The sequence below is a fragment of the Cetorhinus maximus genome, chromosome 21 (genome assembly GCF_964194155.1).
Source record: "Cetorhinus maximus chromosome 21, sCetMax3.hap1.1, whole genome shotgun sequence".
Taxonomy (NCBI): Eukaryota; Metazoa; Chordata; class Chondrichthyes; order Lamniformes; family Cetorhinidae; genus Cetorhinus; species Cetorhinus maximus.
The window spans coordinates 3,148,716-3,172,652 of NC_135899.1; the positions used below are offsets into that span (position 1 = coordinate 3,148,716).

The window sequence follows — 23,937 nt, forward strand, 5'->3', positions numbered from 1 at the left end:
AACCATATTAAGACTTGACTTGTATCCTTCAAGTATGGAAGATTAAGGGGGTGATCTAATTGACGTGTTTAAGACAATTAAAGACATCAAGAGGGTGGGTGAAGAGTAACTATTTCCTCTGACGGGAGAGTCCAGAACAAGGAGGCGTAACGTTAAAATTTGGGCTAGGCCATTCAGGGCTGATGTCAGGATGCACTTTTTCACACAAAGCGTAGAGGAAATCTGGAACTCTCAACCCCCGTTGAAAGCTGTTGAGCTCGGGGCCAACTGAGCATTTCAAAACCGAGATTGATAGATTTTAGTTAGGGACAAGGATGCTAAGGGTTATGGGACTAAGATGGTTGGAAGGAGTTAAGATGCAGCTCAGGCGTGATCTAATTGACTGGCGGAACAGGAATCAAGGGGTCGTATGGCCTCCTCCTGATCCTATGACCATAGGCAGTTCAAACAGCTGTCAGCGCACGGTCAAAGTGTGATGAGCTGTCACAAAGTCCTTTCCTCAGCCCAAAGTGAGCAAAACGGCTGAAACTCAAACTGCATTCACATTAAATTCTATACTGACAAAACTGCCCAGAGGCGAAACTGCCCAGAGCGCTGTGTAGTTCAGTCCCGTTCAGCTCCCTGTAGCTGAAGAAGGTGAAAAACCTCCAGCTTGTATTTCTAATGAGACAACGGGAGCTGCTTGGACAGTTTGGCAAGGCTTGTACACTCGCTAGTCAAACCATACAGATTGCTTGGTCCTTGCTCTGAGCTGAGTTAGTTGATCTTAGTGGTGTAGAGGGAGAAAGGATTGGTTGTCGAGTGGAGAAAACCATCCAGGGTTCAGCACTTGATTGCCCACACCTTCACCTTTGCAGGGTAGTGGAATATGAGAAGATAGAGTGAGGACCTGATGGGGGTACGTCTTATAGCCCTGGCCCCTTCCACCGTGGACCACCCCATTGACACTCACTGCCAAGGTCTGTATGCAAAGTGTTGAAGTACCCAAGGGATGGTGCCAATCAGATACTCATCAGCAGGAGGTCAGCACTTTAAGGAGGAAAAGGGAGAAGGTGGGAGTGGGGAGGGTCACCATTTCAGAAAGAAAGAACTTGCATTTATATCGTGCCTTTGTTAACCTGAGGACATCCTGGTGACCTGCTTTTGAAGTGCATTCCCTGTTGTAATATAGGAAACATGGCAGCCAATTTGCACACATCAAGCTCCCACAAACAGTAATGAGATAATGACCAGATCATTTGTATTAGTGATTTTGATTGAGGGATGGATACTGGTTAGAACCCTGGCTCGCCTTCAAAATTGTGGCCATGGGATCTTTCTTGCCCACCTGAGGGGTCAGTTTAATCATTCAAAAGACAGCACCTCTTGACAGTGTAGCACGACTTCGGACTGCACTGGGAGGGTTGGTCTGGATTTTGTGCTCAAGGTGCTGGTTTGAGAATTGAACCTATGGCCTTCTGGCTGAATGCATTACCCACTGAGCTAAGTGACATTTCTGTGTGCAAGTTGTCATGTTTCCTACATGACTATAGTGGCTACAGCCGTACTTAATTACCCGTAAAGTGCTCAGGGACACCCAGAAGTCTTGAAAGGATTTGTATAAATGCAATTTTTCTTTAAAATCATGAGGGGTCTGGACGGAGAAGATAGGGAGCAACTATTCAAAACAGTGGAACAATAAAGAACAAGAGGGCACAGATTTAAGGCAAGTGGCAAAAGACCCATTGGCAACATGAGGAAAAGCTTCTTCAAGCAGCGAATGGTTAGGCTCTGGAATGCACTGTCTGAGAGTGTGGTGGAGACAGGGTCAACCGAGTGGTTAGGATCTGGAATGCACTGCCTGAGAGTGTGGTGGAGACAGGGTGAATCGAGTGGTTAGGATCTGGAATGCACTGCCTGAGAGTGTGGTGGAGACAGGGTCAATCGAGTGGTTAGGGTCTGGAATGCACTGTCTGAGAGTGTGGTGGAGACAGGGTCAATCGAGTGGTTAGGATCTGGAATGCACTGTCTGAGAGTGTGGTGGAGACAGGGTCAATCGAGTGGTTGGGATCTGGAATGCACTGTTTGAGAGTGTGGTGGAGACAGGGTCAACCGAGTGGTTAGGATCTGGAATGCACTGTTTGAGAGTGTGGTGGAGACAGGGTGAATCGAGTGGTTAGGATCTGGAATACACTGCCTGAGAGTGTGGTGGAGACAGGGTCAATCGAGTGGTTAGGATCTGGAATGCACTGCCTGAGAGTGTGGTGGAGAAAGGGCCAATCGAATGGTTAGGGTCGGGAATGCACTGTCTGAGAGTCTGTTGGAGACAGGGTCAGTTGAGTGGTTAGGGTATGGAATGCATTGTCTGAGTGTGTGGTAAAGGCGGGTTTAATTGAGGCTTCCAAGGGGTAGTTGGATTATCATCTGAAACGGAAGAACGTGCAGGGCCACAGGGAGAAGGCAAGGGAGTGGCATGAAGTGTATTGCTGCTTCGTAGAGCCAGCACAGAAACAACAGGCCGAATGGCCTACTTCTACGCTGTAACCATTCTGTGATTTCTAATTGTATTTCCGGGCGTGGGCTCAAGTCACGCAGACCAGCAGGTCCCCTGGATTGTTCTGAGTTAGCAGATATCAACCACGGTGAGGGTAATGTGTCTGCAATTGTCCTCAGTGCCCCCAGGCTAAAGCGGTGAGGGAAAATGGGTGGAACTGCAGTTCCAAACTACTGTCTGATTACTGATTCGGGTTACTGACCTCCTGTCAACTCCCACTACTAGGTATAGCACGAGATAGTTATTGAGGCATGTAAACTAAACCAACTTCTCAACTAAAAATGGAAAATACGTGTGTGGTTAATGGATGGGCTTGGGATTACACAAACCTTTCACAGAGCCCTGTGGTTTAAGAAAAGGAGGAAGCTAGAAACGGCAGGCAGATGGGCTGAAAGGATACCAGACAAAGGAGAAAGACCGAGTTTCATGGAGCTCTGAGGCAGGCAGGTGTGAATGGATTAACTCAGCGATCATTGCTATTCACATAGTGACAAATCCACAAGGACTAGTGACTGCAGTGCAGTCACGGGCCTGTCATTTGATCTCTCTCCACCCCTGGAATGGCGAAAATTTAATGCACTTTTGCATTATCAGATTTCCTTGCTCTTGTCTAGTTACAGGCAGTGAACCCACTCCCCCCCCCCCCCCCCCCCCCCCCAACCATTGAGTTTTGTGAGATGCTTTGTGGGGGAGGTGCTTAGCCTGAATGACAAAGTCATCCAACTATAATTTCATAGGTCTATACTGCCCTGCAAGTCTCTGTTTACACCAAATGTTCAGCTCACAGAGGCACTGTGTTTGAAGTTAACTGCAATATGTATTTTCATTTTATATATTACATAATGGTGGGTTGGTGGTAATGTCACTGGGCTGGTAATCCAGAATCCTGGGCTAATGCTCTGGGGACATGGGTTCAAATCCCACCACAGCAGCTGGTAGAATTTAAATTCAATTAATAAAATCTGGAATTGAAAGCTAGCCTCAGTAATGAACCATAAATCTATCATTGATTGTCATAAAAACCCATCTGGTTGACTAATGTCCTTTCAATGTCCATCCTTACCTGGTCTGGCCTACATGTGCTCCAGACCCACAGCAATGTGGTTGATTCTTTACTACTCTCTGGTATGGCCTAGCAAGCGATTGAGTTCAAGGGCAATTAGGGATGGGCAACAAATGTTGGCCTTGCCAGTGATGCCCACATTTCATGAAAGAATATAAAATAAAATGTGTTGTGGAGAAAAGCAGCCACTCTGGAGTCTGTAGTAAGTAAAACACTTTTATTCAAGCATGGGAAGCTTATTAAAATTTTACAGTTTGCATATTTTACAGTTTTACAGTTTCCACACCCCTTTTTATAATTCTTATTTCCAAGTATTACTGCTAGACCTCATTAACATTTGCTAAGAACAACAGGATCTCGTTAAACTGCTACTAATGGCTGGTTGTTCTAATACATTCTTCACCTCATAAATTTCTTTGACCTACTCAGCGAGGCAATACATAAAGAGCAGATGTTATCTCGTCTTTCTGTTCAAACCCCTCCTCCTGTCTGGAATTGAATTCCCTTCATTGTTTACGCAGACTGTGAACAGTTCCAGATGTCAAACATCCCATCATGCCCCTTGAGTCCGCTCTCAGATTATTAATGTATATCCTGTGTGTGTGTATATATATATTTTAACACCAATCCTAACTGTCCCACTTCACATATTATTTCTTATATATACAGAATAGGTATATAAAGAGAAATGTAGCCATTGTTTTAATGTAAGGAGGGACGCCGGTTAATTTGCACACAGCAAGGCCCCACAGACAATAATGAGATATCACTCTGAGCATGGGGATGTGGTAGAGGGGTGGGGTCTCACATCTGAGGTTAGGATGTTCTCACACGTGCATTTCTTAGGTACCATGTTTCTGTCTTGTTCCACTCTGAGGTAGTTGGTATTGACTGGGTTTCCGCAAAAATGGTATAAATATCCAGAGTTCCTTCTCCTGCTCGCTGTGCTGAGGGTCTACAGGTGGCGGCACTGGTTGAGGCCAAGGCACTCCACAGTCAGATAACCAGCTGATGTACACCATCTGGGATTCATACCTGGAGAGTTGACACTTGCATTTTGGGGGTGGGGGGGTGGTCTCTAGTGCACAAACACTTTTAGAAGGGATGGGGAGACAATGGAGAAATTACTTCCTCCAGTCCTAAAAACCCTCTGAGATATCTGCGCCTGTTCAGTTCTGGCCTCTAGCACATCCCCAATTTTAATTGTTCCATCTTTAGTGGCCCTGCTTTCAGCTCCCCCTAAACCTTTCCAGCGCTCTCCTTAAAGACACCTCTTAAAGCCTTCCTCTTTGACCAAGTTGATGGTCGCCTGTCCTAATATATTCCTGATGTCTCGCTGTTAGCTTTTTTTTGTCCGATACCACTCAGGTGAAGTGGCTTGTGATGTTTTACTGTTAAAGGTGTTATATAAATGCAAGTTTTTGTTCTTGAGAATCTCGATATTCTTTGGGAGAATTTGCTTTTATTGTTTCCCCCCCACCCATTCTGTTTTAGTTGACACTGATTTAAAGGATCGCCTGGTAGTGATGGGGCAGTTGGAGGAAGCCTTGGAGGAGAAGTCCCAGTGCGAGCGGAGACTGACTGAGCAACTGAGTCGGTCCCAGAAGCAGCTTACGGACAGTCAGGAGGCTGAAGAGAGCCTGCGGCTAGAGCTGTGCCGGCAGCAGGAGAAATACGAACAAGGTAAGTTTTTCCCGAGCATTCGCACTGCGTAGTGTGAGGAGCAATATCGCGCACTGGGAGAAGGCACAGCTCGATTTCTGAACTCCTATCGCCCACACTCGGTAAAATTCAGCTCATCCTAATTTCTGCTCAACACAGTCTGTACCCGATGGCCTACGTTAATGCAACACCTCTCTTTTAAAATTCTCATCCTAGTGTTCAAATCCCTCCCACCCTCTGTAACATTCCCTGGCCCTACAACCCTCCGTAATCTCTGCAGTCTTCCAATACCTGTCTCTAGCGCACCCCCCCTCTTCCAGTGACAGCTGTGTCTTCCACTGCCGAGGTCCTGCGATCTGAAATTTCCTCTCTAAACCTCTCCACCTCCCCCTCTCTCTCTCTCTCTAAGCCTACATTTTTGACCAAACCTTTGGTCACCTGACTTAATATCTTTATAGGTGGCTTGGTGTCAGATTTTGTTTGATAATGATGTTGGCCGAGGGATAGATACCACTATTGCATCTGGTGTGACTTAAATCCAAATAATTAAGTCTGGAATTGAAAGCTGGTCTTAAGGAGGGTGATCATGGAACTATCATCGATTGTTGTAAAAACCCATCTGGTTCACTAATGGCCTTTAGGGAAGGAAATCTGCCTCCTTACCTGGTCTGGCCTACATGTGACTCCAGACCCACAGCAATGTGGTTGACTCTTAACTGCCCTCTGAAATGGCCTAGAAAACGACTCAATTCAAGGGCAATTAGGGATGGGCAACAAATGTTGGCCTTGCCAGTGACACCCACATCCCATGAAAGAATAATGAGAGAAAAAATATTGGCCAGGACACCAGGCAGAACTCCACTACTCTTCTTCAAATAGTGCTACAGCGTCTTTTATATCCACCTCAGAGACAAGGCATCAGTTTAATGTCCAATCCAAAAGACATATTGGTATTAGTCTGAGCACTGTAAGTAAATCTACGAATGGTGTAGCAGATGTAATGCTGGGACAGGTGATTTTGTGATGGCTGTATTCTGCTTAGAAAACCCATGTCTACACGCACTGCTTCCTGGACTCTCTTAATTGAAGATCAACCACGCCGGCTGGTGTATGGAACCCGCCCCCACTCCCCGGGGATCTGACGGGGGATTAATTTGCTATGATTTGTTGTTGCCTGTGGCTCGAATGTTCAGGAGTCAGCGCTTTCCTCATCACGCGGTCTATGCTGATTAATTGTAGCTCTGCGCGAGAAGGTGGCGGAGGCAGAGAAGCGCTTGGCCGAGCAACTGTCCGAAATGGAGAAACGACTCAACGAGGCCAGGAGGGAGCACACCAAGGCTGGTGAGTGGGGCAGGATGGGTTGTGGGTGAGGAGGGGATTGGGATCTCGCCCCAGCAGAGAAAAACAGCCCAGGAATGTTCGCAATTTTTTGAACCCCATTGGCCGACATTAGCTGCCAGTCCAGCAACACCTCGCATTTAAAATTCTCACCATCATCGTCAAATCCTTCCATGGCCTCGGCCCCTCCCTATCCTCCTCTAGCCCTACAATCCTCTTGAGATTCTGCGTTCCTCTAATTCCGGCCTCTTGAGCATCCCCAATTAGCTTCCCTCAGCCATTGGTGGCCGTGCCCTCAGCTGCCTGAGCCCTAAGTCCTGGATTCCCTCCTTCACCTCTCCATCTCTCAGCTCCTTTAAAAGGCACACCTTAAAACCCACTTGTTTAATCAAATCAAGGCAGCTTTTGACCGACTGTGGCATCAAGGAGCCCTAGCAAAACTGGAGTCAACGGGAATCAGGGGGGAAACTCTCCGCTGGTTTGAGTCATACCTAGCACAAAAGAAGGTGGTTGTGGTTGTTGGAGGTCAATCATCTCAGTTCCAGAACATCACTGCAGGAGTTCCTCAGGGTCATGTCCTCGGCCCAACCATCTTCAGCTGCTTCATCAATGACCTTCCTTTCATCCTAAGGTCAGAGGTGGGATGTTCGCTGATGATTGCACAATGTTCAGCACCAATCGTGACTCCTCGATACTGAAGCAGTCCATGTCCAAATGCAGCAATAAATACTGGCCTAGCCAGCAATGCCCACATCCCATGAAAGAATAAATAAAAATAAGTTCATCTGCCACAATATCTCCTTCTGTGACTAAGAACAATTTTTTGTCTGATAAAGGTCCGTGGAATATTTCTGTGTTAAAAGCACCAAAAATGCAAGTTGTTCTTGTAGACAAAGTAATGTTGCCAAGGCAGAAAGAAACGGGTCTGATGTAGAATTAGCCTGGCAGTCACCAGATGTGTACATGCTGAGCTGGTTTTAAACTGGGTTGAATAGGATGTGGAGTCCTCGGTGTCAACCACTAAATAAACTTGCCAAATTCGGCCTCTTTTTTTAAAACCGTATCTTCCTGATAGCCGGCCTCTGCAAATCTGACAAGCGTAAACTGAGTCGGCACAGGCTGCAGCAGTGCAGTTAGGGAACTAGTTGCCCTAGCACTTCACTTAACCCGGTATATAATAACGTCTGCTATCTTGTACCTCCCTCTGCCCTCCTGAAGCACCTTATATTGTTCTGTCACTTCCTCTGTAATCTTCCTCTGTAATCCTCTGCCCTCCTCCCTCTCTTTACCTCCTTGTGGCACCATCTACCCTCCTATTCTGTCCTCTGCTCTCCTGTGGCACCCTCTGATTCCTGTCTGCCCTCTTCCCTCCTTTGCACCCCTCTGCCCTCCCGTGCTTCAGTGCTAGTGGAACTCAGCGACGCTGCTCACCCTTATGCTGCGGCTTGAGAGAGTCAGCAGATGAGGTGGGCGACCGGGTCTTTCCAGTGTGCCACATCTGGGTAAGAAGGCAATGCTGACTGAGAACAGGGTTCGTCAAAGTATTCTCACTGCCGGATTGAATCAATGTAATTCACCCCCTACTGCGAGCATCACTTTCTCATGTTGTCCTGGTTTTGCACAGTTGTTGCCCTCCGTCAAACAGACCGACAGGCAGCACGTGACAAGGAACGAATGCAAGCCTGTGGAAAATTACAGGAAGAACAGCACCAAAGGGAAATCCAACGACTCGGTAATAAGCTGCGCGAACTGGAGAGGGACAAGAACCTTCTTGTGGTAAGTGGCGCCCATCATTTAAAGGCCATTCACGTGGCTGATTTCGAGGGGCTCAGAAGAACCCAACTAGTGGAACACCGAGGCCACACAGTCAGACAGATCGAGAGAAATGTCATTGCCCAAAGAGTGGTGAGAATGTGGAGCTCACTACCACAGGGAATGGCTGAGGTGAACAGCATAGATGCATTTAAGGAGAGGCTAGATGAGTGCACGAGGGAGAAAGGAATAGAAGAATATAGTGATGGGGTTAGATCATAAGACCATAGATGTAGGAGAAAAGAAGGCCATTCGGCCCTTCGAGTCTACTCAGCCATTCAATGAGATCATGGCTAATCTGATAATCCCCAACTCCACTTTCCTGTCTTTTTCCCATAACCCTTGATTCCCTTACTGATTAAAAATCTGTCTATCTCCGCTGCAAGGGGATCAGGACTGGGAGCTAAATAAGAACAAAGAAAAGTACAGCACAGGAACAGGCCCTTCGGCCCTCCAAGCCTGCGCCGATCATATTGCCCGTCAACTAAAACATTTTGCACTTCTGGGGTCCGTTTCCCTCTATTCCCATCCTATTCATGTATTTGTCAAGCTGCCTCTTAAACACCACTATCGTACCTGCTTCCACCACCTCCTCTGGCAGCGAATTTCAAACACTCACTACCCTCTGCGTAAAAAACTTGCCCCGCACATCTCCTTTATAGTTTTCTCCTCTCACCTTAAATCTATGTCCCCTAGTAACTGACTCTTCCACCCTGGAAAAAAGCTTCTGACTATCTACTCTGTCCATGCCACTCATAATTTTGTAAACTTCTATCAAGTCGCCCCTCAATCTCCGTCGCTCTAGTGAGAACAATCCGAGTTTCTCCAACCTCTCCTCATACCTAATAACCTCCAGACCAGGCAGCATCATAGTAAACCTCCTCTGCACCCTCTTCAATGCCTCCATATCCTTCTGGTAATGTGGCGACCAGAATTGCACGCAATATTCCAAGTGTGGCCTAACCAAGGTTCTATACAGCTGGAGCATGACTTCCCAGCTTTTATACTCAATACCCCTGCCAATGAAGGCAAGCATGCCATATGCCTTCCTGACTACCTTATCCACCTGCGTTGCCACTTTCAGTGACCTGTGGACCTGTACACCCAGATCCTTCTGCCCGTCAATGCACTTAAGGGTTCTGTCATTTACTGTATAATTCCTGCCTGTATTAGACCTTCCAAAATGCATTACCTCGCATTTGTCCGGATTAAACTCCATCTGCCATTTCTCCGCCCAAGTCTCCAACCGATCTATAATCCTGTTGTATCCTTTGACAATTCTCTTCACTATCTGCAACTCCTCCAACCTTAGTGTCGTCTGCAAACTTACTAATTAGCCCAGTTACATTTTCCTCCAAATCATTTATGTATACTACAAACAGCAAAGGTCCCAGCACTGATCCCTGCGGAACTCCACTAGTCACAGCTCTCCATTCAGAAAAGCCAAAATATCCAAGGATATAAATCCTATCGAAAAGATAGGTAGGTTGGCAGAGGGGGTGGGGTTGCTTTGTTAGTAAGAAATGAAATTAAATCGATAGCAAGAAATGACGTAGGGTCAGATAATGTAGAATCTGTGTGGGTAGAGTTGAGGAACCGCAAAGGTAAAAAAACCATAATGGGAGTTATGTACAGCCTCTGAACAGTAGTCAGGATGTGGGGCACAAGATACACCAGGAGATAGAAAAGGCGTGTAAGAAAGGCAAGGTTACAGTGATCATGGGGGATTTCAATATGTAGGTAGACTGGGAAAATCAGGTTGGTAGTGGATCCCAAGAAAAGGAATTTGTGGAATGTCTACAAGATGGCTTTTTGGAGCAGCTTGTGGTGGAGCCCACTAGGGAACAGGCAATTCTAAATTTATTGATATGTAATAAGGCAGATTTGATAAGGGAGCTTAAGGTGAAGGAACCCTTAGGAGAAAGTGACCATAATATGATAGAATTTACCCTGCAATTTGAGAGGAAAAAGCTGGAATCAGATGTAACGGTATTACAGTTGAATAAAGGCAACTACAGAGGCATGAGGGAGGAGCTGGCCAGAATTGACTGGGAGATGAGTCTAGCAGGAAAGACAGTGGAACATCAAAGGCAGGAGTTTCTGGGAGTAATTTGCAAAAATTCATCCCTAGGAAGAAGAAGCATACTAAAGGGAGGACAAGGCAACCATGGCTGACAAGGGAAGTCAGGGACAGAATAAAAGCTAAAGAGAAAACATACAATGCTGCGAAGAGCAGTGGGAAACCAGGGGATTGGGAATCTTACAAGGACCAACAGAGGACAACTAAAAAAGAAATAGGAGGGAGAAGATTAAATATGAGGGTAAACTAGCCAGTAATATAAAAGAAGATTGCAAGAGTTTTTTTAGATATATAAAGGGTAAGAGAGAGGCAAAAGTGGACATTGGGCTGCTGGAAAATGACGTTGGAGAAGTAGTAGTGGGGAACAAAGAAATGGCGGAGGAACTGAATAGGTACTTTGCGTCAGTCTTCACGGTGGAAGACACAAGTAACATCCCCAAAGTTCAAGAGAGTCGGGGGGCAGAGGTGAGTATGGTGGCCGTTACCAAGGAGAAGGTGCTAGGAAAACTGAAAGGTCTGAAGGTGGATAAATCACCTAGACCAGATGGATTACACCCCAGAGTTCTGAAGGAGATAGCTGAAGAGATAGTGGAGGCGTTAGTGGTGACCTTTCAGGAATCACTGGAGTCAGGGAGGGTCCCAGAGGACTGGAAAATCGCTAATGTAACCCCCCTGTTTAAGAAGGGAGTGAGGCAAAAGACGGGAAATTACAGGTCGATTAGCCTGACCTCGGTTGTGTAAGGTTTTAGAGTCCATTATTAAGGATGAGATTTCAGAATACTTGGAAGTGCATAGTAAAATAGGGCAAAGTCAGCATGGTTTCATCAAGGGGAGGTCATGCCCGACAAATCTATTAGAATTCTTTGAGGAGGTAACAAGCAGGTTAGACAAAGGAGAGCCAATGGATGTTATCTACTTGGACTTCCAGAAGGCCTTTGACAAAGTGCTGCACAGGAGGCTGCTCAGTAAGATAAGAGCCCATGGTGTTAGAGGCAAGGTACTAGCATGGATAGAAGATTGGCTGTCTGGCAGGAGGCAGAGAGTGGGGATAAGGGGGTCCTTCTCAGGATGGCGGCCGGTGACTAGTGGAGTTCCGCAGGGGTCAGTGTTGGGACCACAACTTTTCACTTTATACATTAATGATCTAGATGAAGGAACTGAGGGCATCCTGGCTAAGTTTGCAGATGATACAAAGGTAGGTGGAGGGACAGGTAGTATTGAGGAGGCGGGGAGGCTGCAGAAGGATTTGGACAAGTTAGAAGAATGGGCAAAGAAGTGGCAGGTGGAATACAACGTGGGCAAGTGTGAGGTCATGCACTTTGGTAGGAAGAATAGAGGCATAGACTTTTTTCTGTATGGGGAGCGAATTCAGAAATCTGGAGTGCAAAGGGACTTGGAAGTCCTAGTCCAGGATTCTCTTAAGGTTAACTTGCAGGTTGAGTCGGTAGTTAGGAAGGCAAATGCAATGTTGGCATTTATTTCGAGAGGACTAGAATATAAAAGCAGGGATGTGCTGCTGAGGCTTTATAAGGCTCTGGTCAGACCACATGTAGAATATTGTGAGCAATTTTGAGCCCCGTATCTCAGGAAGGATATGCTGGCCCTGGAGAGGGTCCAGAGGAGATTCACGAGAACGATCCCAGGAATGAAAGGCTTAACATATGAGGAACGTTTGAGGACTCTGGGTCTATACTTGATGGAGTTTAGAAGGATGAGGGGGGATCTAATTGAAACTTACAGAATACTGAAAGGCCTGGATAGAGTGGACGTGGGGAAGATGTTTCCATTAGTAGGAGAGACTAGGACCCAAGGGCACAGCCTCAGAGTAAAGGGAAGACCTTTTAGAACAGAGATGAGAAGAAACTATTTTAGCCAGAGAGTGGTGAATCTATGGAATTCATTGCCAAGGAAGGCTGTGGAGGCCAGGCCATTGAGTGTATTTAAGACCAAGATAGATCGGTTCTTGATTGGTAAGGGGATCAAAGGTTACGGGGAGAAGGTGGGAGAATGTGGTTGAGAAACTTATCAGCCATGATTGAATGGCGGAGCAGCCTCGATGGGCCGAATGGCCTAATTTCTGCTCCTATGTCTTTTGGTCTTGTAAATATACTTAATGACCCAGCCTCTATAGCCCTCTGCGGTAAAGAATTCCACAGATTCACCACCCTCTGGGAGAAGAAATTCCTCCTCATCTCTATCTTAAATGGGCGACCCTTACTCTGAGATTATGCCCTCTTGTGCTAGACTCTCCCACAAGGGGAAACAACCTCTCAGCAGCTACCCTGTCAAACCCCCTAAGAATCTTATATGTTTCAATAAGGTCGCCTCTGATTCTTCTAAACTTCAATGAGTACAGGCCCAACCTACTCAACCTCTCCTCATAAGAAAATCCCCCGATACCCGGGATCAACCTAGTGAACCTTCTCTAAACTGCCTCCAATACCAGTACATCTCCCCTTAGATAAGGGGACCAAAACTCTTCACAGTATTCTAGGTGTGGTCTAACTAGTGCCTTGTATAGTTTTAGCAAGACTTCCCTATTTTTATACTCCATTCCCTTTGAAATAAAGGCCAACATTCCATTGCCTTTTACATGCTGAACTTGTATACTAGCTTTTTGGGAATCATGCACGAGGACCCCCAAATCCCTCTGTGCTGCAGCTTTCTACAGTCTTTCTCCATTTAAGTAATATTCAGCTCCTCTATTCTTCTTGCCAAAGTGCGTAACCTCACACTTTCCCACGTTATATTCCATCTGCCAAGTTTTTGCCCACTCACTTAACCTGTCTATATCCCTCTGTGGACTCTTTGTGTCATCCTCACCACTTGCCTTCCCACCTATTTTTGTGTTATCTGCAAACTTGGCGATAGTACATTCATTTCCCTCATCCAAGTCATTAATTTATATTGTAAGTAATTGTGGCCCCAGCACTGATCCCTGTGGCACTCCACTAGTTACAGGTTGCCATCCTGAAAATGCCCCCTATATCCCAACTCTCTTCTATTAGTTAGCCAATCCTCTATCCATGCTAATATACTACCCCCAACACCATGGACTCATATCTTATAAGTAGCCTTATGTACGGTACCTTATCGAACACCTTTCGGAAATCCAAATATATTACATCTACTGGTTCCCCTTTATCTATAATGCTTGTTACATCCTCAAATAATTCTAATAAATTTGTCAGGCATGATTTCCCCTTCATGATGCCATGCTGACTCTGCTTGATTAGATTATGTATTTCTAAATGTTCTGCTATTACATCCTTTATAATAGACTCTGACATTTTCCCAATGACAGATGTTAAGCTAACTGGCCTATAGTTACCTGTTTTTTGTCTCCCTCCCTTTTTGAATAAGGGTGTTACATTTGGCAGTTTTCCAGTCCTCTGGGACTTTTCCAGAATCTAAGGATTCTTGGAAGATTACTACCAGTCCATCCACCAGCTCTGCAGCTACTTCCTTCAATATCCTAGGATGCAACCCATCAGATCCAGGTGACTTATCAGCCTTTAGCCTCATTAGTTTCCCTAGTACTTTTTCTGTACTGATAGTTATTGTATTTATTTCCTCCCCCTCTTTTGGCCCATAATTATTTAGTATTTTTGGAGTACTATTAGTGTCTTCTACCATGAAGACTGATGCAAAGTATTTATTCAACTCTGCCATTTCCTGGTTCACCATTATTATTTCCGCAGCCTCATTCTCTAAGGGGCCTATATTGACTTTGACTTCTCTCTTCCTTTTTATATATTTAAAGAAGTTCTTAATGCCCATTTTTATATTACTTGCTCGTTTACCCTCAATGTTTATATTCTCCCTCTTTAATTTTTTTTGGTCATCTTCTGTTGGTTTTTAAAACTTTCCCAATCCTCTGGCTTACCACTAATCTTTGCCACATTGTCTGTTTTTTCTTTCACTTTGATACTATCCTTAACCCCCTTGATTATCCATGGTTAGATGAAGTAGGCTGGGATAAAGCTGGTGTGGAGCATAAACACCTGCATGGACTGAGTGACCTGTTTCTGTGCTGCAAAATTCTATCCAATTCTATGTAGTGATGAAAAGGAAAAACAGAAAATGCTGGAAATAGACAGCGGTGAGAGAGATTCATCTGCATAGCGCTGCCACTCAGATTTAGGTCAGTTCCTTGGGTACAGAAAGCAGCGAGCCACTCAGCATTTTTGATTGTACCAGCAGAATTGAGTTATGTCTGCATAGCGCCACTAGAATCAACACTATGTAAACAAATTTCTCCCCCAGATTTTGCAAGAGGAAAGACTGGTGTAGATTCTTGGCTAGAAGGTCAGAGGCCCTATTCCTGATGCTTATGACAAACTTGTTATGTAAATAGTGTCTTAATTGCTGTTATTTTGCCTAGACCAGCAGAGAGTCTCCTCTAAGCAGTGTTACGCTATAGGTAGTACAGTATATTACAATGTGGAAGGATCTTTTTTCATCCATCTGATAGTCATTTAATAGGATTATTATGATTATCGCTGATAAAAGAGACATGCCACAGAAGTTTTTCATCTCGCACTCATCAGGACAGATGCAAGAATGCCAAATTTCAAAGGGAACAACAATTTATACTGCATGAGAAAAAGATACTGATTGGTTGGCAAGTTGACTCTGGTTGGTTGAGGCATTGCAGAATACACCAGGAAGCGATTGTCCCCCACCCTATTGTTTAATTCAAAAAAGGAACAATGCCTGGAAATGTTCCTTTTGCCTGCAGAGGACAGGTCCCTGGATATTAATATATGTACCTTGTTGCAAGCGTAAGTGAGCCACATTTCAAGACTAACTGATCATCTTAAATTGATTGTTCGTGTAATTCGTAACAGGCATAAGGAACATGTCCAGACTTTGTGCCTTTTCTGAATTAAACAAAAGCATGAGGGACAGTCGTTCCCTGGTGCATTCTCCATGGCAACACCTCAACCGATCAGAGTCAACTTTACTAATTACAACCCTTTTCTCATGCAGTATAAATTGTTGCTCCCTTTGAAATTTGGCATTCTTGCATCTGTCCTGTTGAGTGCATGAAAAGCTTCGAAAGCATGTCTCTTTTTTCAGCAATACTCCAGTCCCGTACTACCAAGCGACTATCTATTATTATGATCTCTGTGTTGTTGAGAGGGCCAGAAATGATAGTTGCTTCATCAATATGGCGGCTGAAGTGCTCGAGTCCTTTAAAGTTGGACCCCAGGGGCATATGGTCCTCGCCCTCACATGCACACAGCTTTGCCAAGGATGTAAATGCAGGTTTGTTGCGTTGTGTCATTCTCACATACACACGAACCCACCCACCCGCAAATGCCTGGGAGAATAAGGGACAACAACGACTTGCATTTATATATCACCTTTACTATAATAAACCATCCCAAGGTGGTTCACAGGAGTATTATAACACAAAGTATGATAGCGAGTCACATAAGGAGATATTAGGTTAGATGACCGAAAGCTTGGTCAAGCAGAATGATTAGAGCACTGAAGGAGGCCACTCTGCCCGTTGTGTCTGTACTGGCTCTCCGAAGGAGCAATTCACCTCACCTTCTCCTCGTAGCCCTGCATATTCTCCCTTTTCAGATCAGAATCCAATTCCCTCTTGAATACTCCACCACACTCTCAGGTATTGCATTTCAGATTCCAATTGCTCCGAGTGAAAAGGTTCTTCTCATATCGCCATTGCTTCTTTTGCCAATTACCTTCAATCTGTGCCCTTTGCTTCTCGATCCTTCCACCAATGGGACACTATTCTGTCCAGTCCCCTCATGATTTTGAATGCCTCTATCAAATCTCCTCTCCTCCAAGGAAAACGGTCCCAACCTCTCCAATCTATCTGTGTAACTGAAGTTGCTCATCCCTGGAACCATTCCTGTGAATCAACCCAGCGTAATCAAGTCCTCATCTTGCCCCCACTCACCTCCGTCCCGAAGCTTCCACCATTTAAATAGTGTTCCAGCGCCAGGCAGACATTCAACATCCCAATCCCCTCAGACACGTGCACTATCCAGCTGGTGGCTGATTCTTTTATTCCCAATTGCGCAGTCACTGAAACCAAGGGAACAGCTAGGAAATCGGAGGTGACCGGGCCCTAAGCAGGTTTAACACGCTTCCCGATTTTACTGTCTGCGGTCGGTGGGGAGCAACAATCAAACCAGGGCGTGAATCCCGCATTCCATCCAATCCCATAGGATTCCCTTCTGGCGAGTTAGGTTAAATTTACTCTACAAATTTTGTACGCTTACCAGCAAAGGTTAACAAAGTTAGTACAGATCAATCTGTAGGAACCTGCTCTACTGTGTCATAAAATGAAGATACCGTATATAGTCAAGAAATAGTTGATCCCGTGTAAGAGTCGCCCCCCCCTGACTTTTGGCCCCAAAATCCTTAGTATTTCATATATCATGTATATCGGCAGTTCCTGAGAACCGGCATGGATTGTAACAGAAGTATTACTCAATAGTAAGTCAACCCCTGACTTATAGCCCCAAAAGCATTCATTTTTCATACACCTTGTGCTAGCATTGAAGGCAGGGCTGGTGGGAACAGTCCAATGGTTCATATTCACAATTGCTCTTTTCTCATTTATTTTATTCTGTCATGGGATGTGGGGTGTCACTGGCCAGGCCAGCATTTTATTGCCCATCCCTAATTGCCTTTGAACTGAGTGGTTTGCTAGACCATTTCAGAGGACAATTAAGAATCAACCATGTTGCTCTGGGTCTGGAGTCACATGTAGGCCTGGGTAAAGTGGCATTCGTGAAGCGGATGGGTTTTTACGACAATGGTTTCATACTCACTATCACAGAAACCAGCTTTTAATTCCAGGTTTTATTAATTGAATTCAAATTCTACCAGCTGCCATGGTGGGATTTGAACCTATGTCCTCAGACCATTAGTTTGAGCGTGTAGATTACTGGTCCAGTGACATTAGGTGTACGCCACTGTGTCTTCTTAATTTAAGCCCATCAGAACTGGATAGCTTGGAGCAGCAGTTCTCTGCTGAATTCAGAACCATGACCATAAGACATAGGAGCAGAAATTAGGCCAATCGGCCCATCGAGTCTGCTCTGCTGATAAGTTTCTCAACCCCATTCTCCTGCCTTCTCCCTTTGATCCCCTTACCAATCAAGAACCTATCTATCTCGGTCTTAAATACACTCAATGACCTGGCCTCCACAGCCTTCTCTGGCAACAAATTCCATAGATTCTCCGTTCTAAAAGGTCTTCCCTTTACTCTGAGGCTGTGCCCTCGGGTCCTAGTCTCTCCTACTAATGGAAACATCTTCCCCACGTCCACTCTGTCCAGGCCTTTCAGTATTCCGTAAGTTTCAATCAGATCCCCCCTCATCCTTCTAAACTCCATCGAGTATAGACCCAGAGTCCTCAAACGTTCCTCATATGTTAAGCCTTTCATTCCTGGGATCATTCTCGAGAACCTCCTCTGGACCCTCTCCAGGGCCAGCATGAGGTGGTATCATTATCGGCAGTTTCCCAGAACCAGCATGGATTGCAAGCCCCAGAAAGTATTACCCGGGTAAAAGTCAACTCCCGACTTATTGCCTAAAAAGCCTGGTTTCGAAAACTGGACTTTTAGACGAGTACAGCGTATACACAGTACTTCTTCTGGACAGGTAACCTGTGAGGGTTCGTCTTTTGTTTGGCAGGCGACACTAAGACAGGAAGGGCTGCTCAGCCAGTTCAAGAAAAGCCGAGCGGTAGCTATCCACTCCACAGATGCCCTGCGTGATGAAGAGGAGCTAGCCAGGCCCTTACCCCAACCCCAGGCTTCAAAAGCTGGAAGCCAGGCCTACAATAAAGGTAACTGCAAGCATTTGACAGCTATTGGAATACAAATTAAAAAAAGAAAAGTAGAATGCTTTAAACACACAACAGGTCATTTATCCCTCCGCCAATACCACCAAAATAGATTAGCTGGTCTCACTGCTGGCTGTGCATCCTTGTTGTACATTGGCTGCCCTGCTTGCCTATGAAACAAGACTTCAAAAGTAATTCATTGGAGTTAAAGCATTTTGGGGTGTCCCACAGACATGAAAGGTGCTACGGAAATGCAAATTCGTTCTCTTTGTTTGTTGGTTCTTTGAAAGGCCCAGTGTGAACTTCGAACCCATGGGTCTCTGATACTCAAATGTTACTGAGTTTGCAATCTGAGTGAGCCAAGCTGACACTCCCGCTGTCGTGCTCAACACCTGCAAAATTCGGGCAGGCTGCAGGTGAACTGAGCTGACACTCTTCTCGTTCTGCCCCTAAAGAATTGTGGCCCAGAGACGCCAGCTACTGCCCTTCAAATGACATATGAAAACGCTGCTGGGATTCTGCAGATATGGTGGTGTTGTGGTAATGTTACTGGGCTAGTAATCCAGAGGCCCAGGGTTGTACTCCGGGACATGGGTTCATATCCCACCACAGCAGCTGGTACAATTCAATTTCAATGAATGAATCTGGAATTGAAAGCTAATCTCCGTAACGGTGACCATGAGAACTATCATCGATTGTTGTAAAAACCCATCTGGTTCACTAATGTTGCTTTGGGGAAGGAAATCTGCCATCCTTACCCGGTCTGGTCTACATGTGACTCCAGAACCACAGCAATGTGGTTGACTCTTAATGGCCCATCGGTTGCCACAGGCTTCCCAGTGATACCCACATCCCAAGAACAAATAAAGAAAAAAAAATGTTTTAATTGGGAGGGTGACAGTGATTCACCCACCACCCCACCCCTGTCTTTCCCCATCAAGAGCAAGAAAGGAATATCTTTTTTAAATCTTAGTCCGCTGCCATGATAAAGATAGCAAAGGAGCCACCTGAAGCCTTTGCACGCCCACCTGGCAATGGCGATGAGGAACTGTCCCAACAGATTGTCAGCCAGGTACAAAGCTATGCTATCTGCTGTAAAGCCTCCTACAGTTACAATGCCCATGTAGGGCAAGCACATACACAGTTACAACACTGGCATCTACCTGGCAATGTGGAAAATTGCCCAGGTATGTCCTTACACAAAAAGCAGGACAAATCCAACCCAATTACTGCTCCGTCAGTTTACTCTCGAACATCAGTAAAATGGTGGAAGGGGTCATCAACAGTGCTATCAAGCGGCACTTGCTTAGAACCATAGAAATGTTACAGCACAGAAGGAGGCCATTCGGCCCATCTTGTCCATGCCAGCCTGAGGACACCCAGGTGCCCTTTCTAATCCCACCTTCCTGCACCCGGCCCATAGCCCTGCAGCTTACAGCACTTTAGCTACAGACCCAGGTACTTTTTAAAAGATTTTGGAGTTTCTGCCTCTACCACCAACTTGGGCAGCGAATTCAAGACACCAACAACCCTCTGCGTAAAAAGGTTCTTCCTCATGTCCCCCCTACACCTTCTGCCACTTATCTTGAATCTATGTCCCCTGGTTCTAGAATTCTCCATCAAGGGAAACAATTTTATCCTGTCCACTCTATCTATTTCCCTCATAATTTTGTACACCTCAATCGAGTCACCTCTCAGCCTTCTTTGTTCTAAGGAAAATAACCCCAACCTATCCAATCTCTCCTTATAGCTACACTTTTCTAACACTGGCAACATTCTTGTAAATCTCCTCTGCACTCTCTTCAGAGCTATTACGTCCTTCCTGTAATGTGGTGACCAGAACTGCACACAATACTCCAGTTGTGGCCTCACCAGTGTTTTATACAATTCCAACATTATGTCCTTACTTTTATATTCTATACCTCTGCCAATGAAGGAGAGCGTTCCATATGCCTTCTTTACAACCTTGTCTACTTGAACTGCTGCCTTCAGGGACCTGTGTACTTGTACGCCAAGATCTCTCACTTCATCTACCCCTCTTAGTATATTCCCATTTATTTTGTAATCCCTGTAACTGTTTGACCTCCCTAAATGTATGACCTCACACTTCTCTATGTTAAAATCCATCTGCCACTTTACCGCCCACATCCATCAACCCAATAACTTGCTCACTGATGTCCAGTTTGGATTCCGCCAGGGTCACTCAGCTCCTGACCTCATTATAGCCTTGGTTCAAACAGGGACAAAAGAGCTGAACTCCAGAAGTGAGGTGAGAGTGACTGCCCTTGACACAAAGGCAGCATTTGACCAAGTGTTACCTCAAGGAGCCCTACACAATAGGAGCGGTGTGTACCATCTACAAGGTGCACTGCAGCAACTCACTAAGATTCCTTCCAAACCTATGACCACTAGAAGGACAAGGGCAGCAGATGCATGGGAACTCCAGGACCTGCAAGTTCCCTTCCACTCACTCACTATCCTGACTTGGAAATATATCACTGTTCATTCACTGCTGCTGGGTCAAAAACCTGGAACTCCTTCACTAACAGCACTGTGGGTGTACCTACAGCACATGGACTACAGCGGTTCAAGAAGGCAACCTTCTCAAGGACAGTTAAGGATGAGCAATAAATATTGGCATAGCCAGCGATGCCCACATCCTGTGAATGAATAAAAGAATTGATAGTAATGGTCAATCTCAGGCAGCTGCTGGTGTATGTTGCACTGTAGGCCAGCGACAAGCTGGGTTAATGTGATCAAAATAATGAGCGAGGCTAGAACTTCTGAAAAAAAGGGAGTGATGCAATCGCCTCATATCTGTAACACCCTATCATATGACATTAAATTGAGGACCTGTCTGTCCACCCAGGTGATGTGAAAGGTCCCATGGCACTATTCTGGAGAAGAGCAGGGAGTTGTCCCTGGTGTCCTGGCCAATATTTGGCCCTCAGTCCACGTCACTGAAGGCATATCTGATCATTGCCATGTTTTCTATATTACAACACTGACTACATTCCAAAAAGGTACTGCACTGGCTGCAGAGCGCTTTGGGATGTCCTGAGTTTGTGAAAGGTGGCCATAAAAGTTCTTCCTTTCTTTCTCTTCCAGATTCCCTTGCTGAGGTTCTCGATGAGCTGCAGGTCTTGAGTGCGGCCGTGATTGGGGACCAAGAGGAGGGAGACACAAATGAGGAAGAGGAGAGTGAGTAGGAGGAGAAGAGGAAAGTCCGAGCCACTGGTCTTCCTCTCAGATCGCTGCTGAGCCAATCCTCACGTATAAGGAATGAAGGCTTCCAAGTTATCGGAAAAGAGTCAACAATGCTCATCCCTCTAACGGACTCTCTGAAACAATTGTTCTCCTCCATGACATTGTCCTCTGCAAGCCGTACTACTTTGTAGATCTCGTCACAGGATGCTTCTGCAGGCTTCACAGACTCACTCTGTCATCTAGGGGCGAGAGCTGCATTGTAAGCACACAGCACAGCAATTATTTGTTGGTGATTATTTGTTGGCAATTATTTCTCTCTTTCTCATCTTTCCTCATCTGAAGGAACTGATTCCTCACTATAGTTCCATCGCACCCTCCATTACTCAATCCTTTGTAGGTGAGTCTAGCCGGCGAATCTCAGCGGGCTATTCTGCTGTGAGGTGCAGCTGAACCTGTCCTCACCTGGATGCTCAAAGATGCTTTCCAGCAGAGTCCCCAGGTCCCCTTCAGCAGTGGGAACTGTGGGTGATAGCTATCCCTCCCCTCAGTAGTACAAAGGGAACTGAGCCCATTCATTGCCCCTCATCTCACTGAGCACAGGCTATGGACCACACATGAAACCTATTTATCTCATTACTCTCACCGGACAGCACCCTTTAACTTCTAACCTGAGCTCTTGCTGCTTTAGCAATACTGGAGAAAGTTTGAATTTAAATCAGTTCACCTCTTCAGGCTTCCCAACATATCATCTGCATTGCAAACAGCTGAATTGTCAACAAACTGCTACAAGTATATTGATTTTCACTTCTGTTTAAAGAAGTGCAAAAAAAAATCAGGGAATGGACATTTAACATTCCTTACCAAATGTGTAAGAGCAACTTTCCACTAAGAGCCTTTTTGTATGGTTGAACTAAAATGTTCAGTAATAACCCGGTCTTCAGTAGTGCCTGTCTCAGACACAAATTGTCAAATTCCTATTTTATCATTGTAAACTGTACATAGTTTATATTTATTTTTTCAACCAAAAGAAATGCATTCTATTATTAAAGGAATAAATAACATTGTCTTTTTTTTATTCATTCATGAGCTGGCTAGGCCATCATTTATTACCCATCCCTAATTGTTCTTGAGAAGATGGTGTTGAGCTGCCTTCTTTAACCGCTGCAGTCCCTGTGGTGTAGGTACACCCACAGTGCTGTTAGGAAGGGAGTTCCAGGATTTTGACCCAGCGCCAGTGAAGGAACAGTGATATATTTCCAAGTCAGGATGGGGAGTGGTTTGGAGGGGAACTTGCAGGTGGTGATGTTCCCATCTAACTGCTGCCCTTATCCTTCTAGATGGTAGTGGGTTTGGAAGGTGCTGTCGAAGGAGCCTTGGTGAGTTCCTGCAGTGCACCTTGTAGATGGTACACACTGCTGCTACTGTGCGTCAGTGGTGGAGGGAGTGAATGTTTGTGGATGTGGTGCCAATCAAGCGGTTTCACCTATCAGGCAGGGTGCAACTTTAAGCTAAATGAGCTTATTGTGTATTTACACTGACAAACTCCAGGGAAGGGCAGTACACAAACATTGAACAAAAATCATAAACTGAATGTTTAGTGACACCAGCCTCAGATTTTTAAACTGCACAAAGTAAAGAGAGAGACTTACATTTATACAACACACGCACATCCACAGAACTTTCCAAAGTGCCTCACAGCTAATGAATTACTTCTTGAAGTGTGGTTACTATTGTGATGCAGGAAAGGCAGCTAATTTTGCACACAGCAAGCTCCCACAACCATGTGCTAATTACCAGATAATGTGCGCAGTGATGTTGATTGAGGCTAGGACACCAGGGAATAAGTGCTGGTGTCCCCATGTGTCAGCTGCCCCTGTGCTTCTAGATGGTAGTGGTTGTGGGTTTGGAAGGTGCTGCCTAAGGAGCCTTGGTGAGTTGCTGCAGTGCATCTTGTAGATGGTACACACTGCTGCTACTGTGTGTCGATGGTGGAGGGAGTGAATGTTTGTGGATGGGATGATCAAGTAGGCTGATTTGTCCTGGATGGTTTTGAGTGTCTCGAGTGTTGTTGGAGCTGCACTCATCCAGACAAGCGGAGAGTATTCCATCACACTCCTGACTTGTAGATTGTGGACAGGCTTTGGGGAGTCAGGATTCTCGCCGCAGGATTCCTGGCCTCTGACCTGTGCTCGTAGCCACATATTTATACGGCTAGTTAACTATCTAGTTCAGTTTCTGGTCCAGGATGTTGATGGCGAGTTTCCTACATTACAACGTGACCACACTTCAGAAGTATTTTATTGGCTGAAAAGCATTTGGGGATGGCCCGAGGACATGAAAGGTGTAAATCAATCTTTCTTGTTAGCGTGCTACAACTCCATGGTGATGGGAAGGAATAAATTAGAACGGAAG

The 23,937-nt window shown here is 45.5% G+C and overlaps 1 protein-coding gene across 3 annotated transcripts in view; it reads left to right on the plus strand.

Annotated features, from left to right (window-relative positions):
* The window catches only part of cchcr1 (coiled-coil alpha-helical rod protein 1), a 45,554-nt gene extending 22,965 nt beyond the window's left edge, over positions 1-22,589 (plus strand). For 2 of the 3 annotated variants that reach the window (XM_078566468.1, XM_078566470.1), the window contains 5 exons: positions 5,091-5,279; positions 6,498-6,599; positions 8,221-8,372; positions 18,168-18,321; positions 21,427-22,575. In XM_078566468.1, the coding sequence (XP_078422594.1) occupies positions 5,091-5,279; positions 6,498-6,599; positions 8,221-8,372; positions 18,168-18,321; positions 21,427-21,527 (698 nt within the window). In that variant the 3' untranslated portion in view covers positions 21,528-22,575. Of the gene's footprint in view, positions 1-5,090; positions 5,280-6,497; positions 6,600-8,220; positions 8,373-18,167; positions 18,322-21,426 lie in introns of all 3 variants that reach the window. The other variant, XM_078566469.1, reaches the window with a different exon arrangement.
* Positions 22,590-23,937: the final 1,348 nt, after the last annotated feature.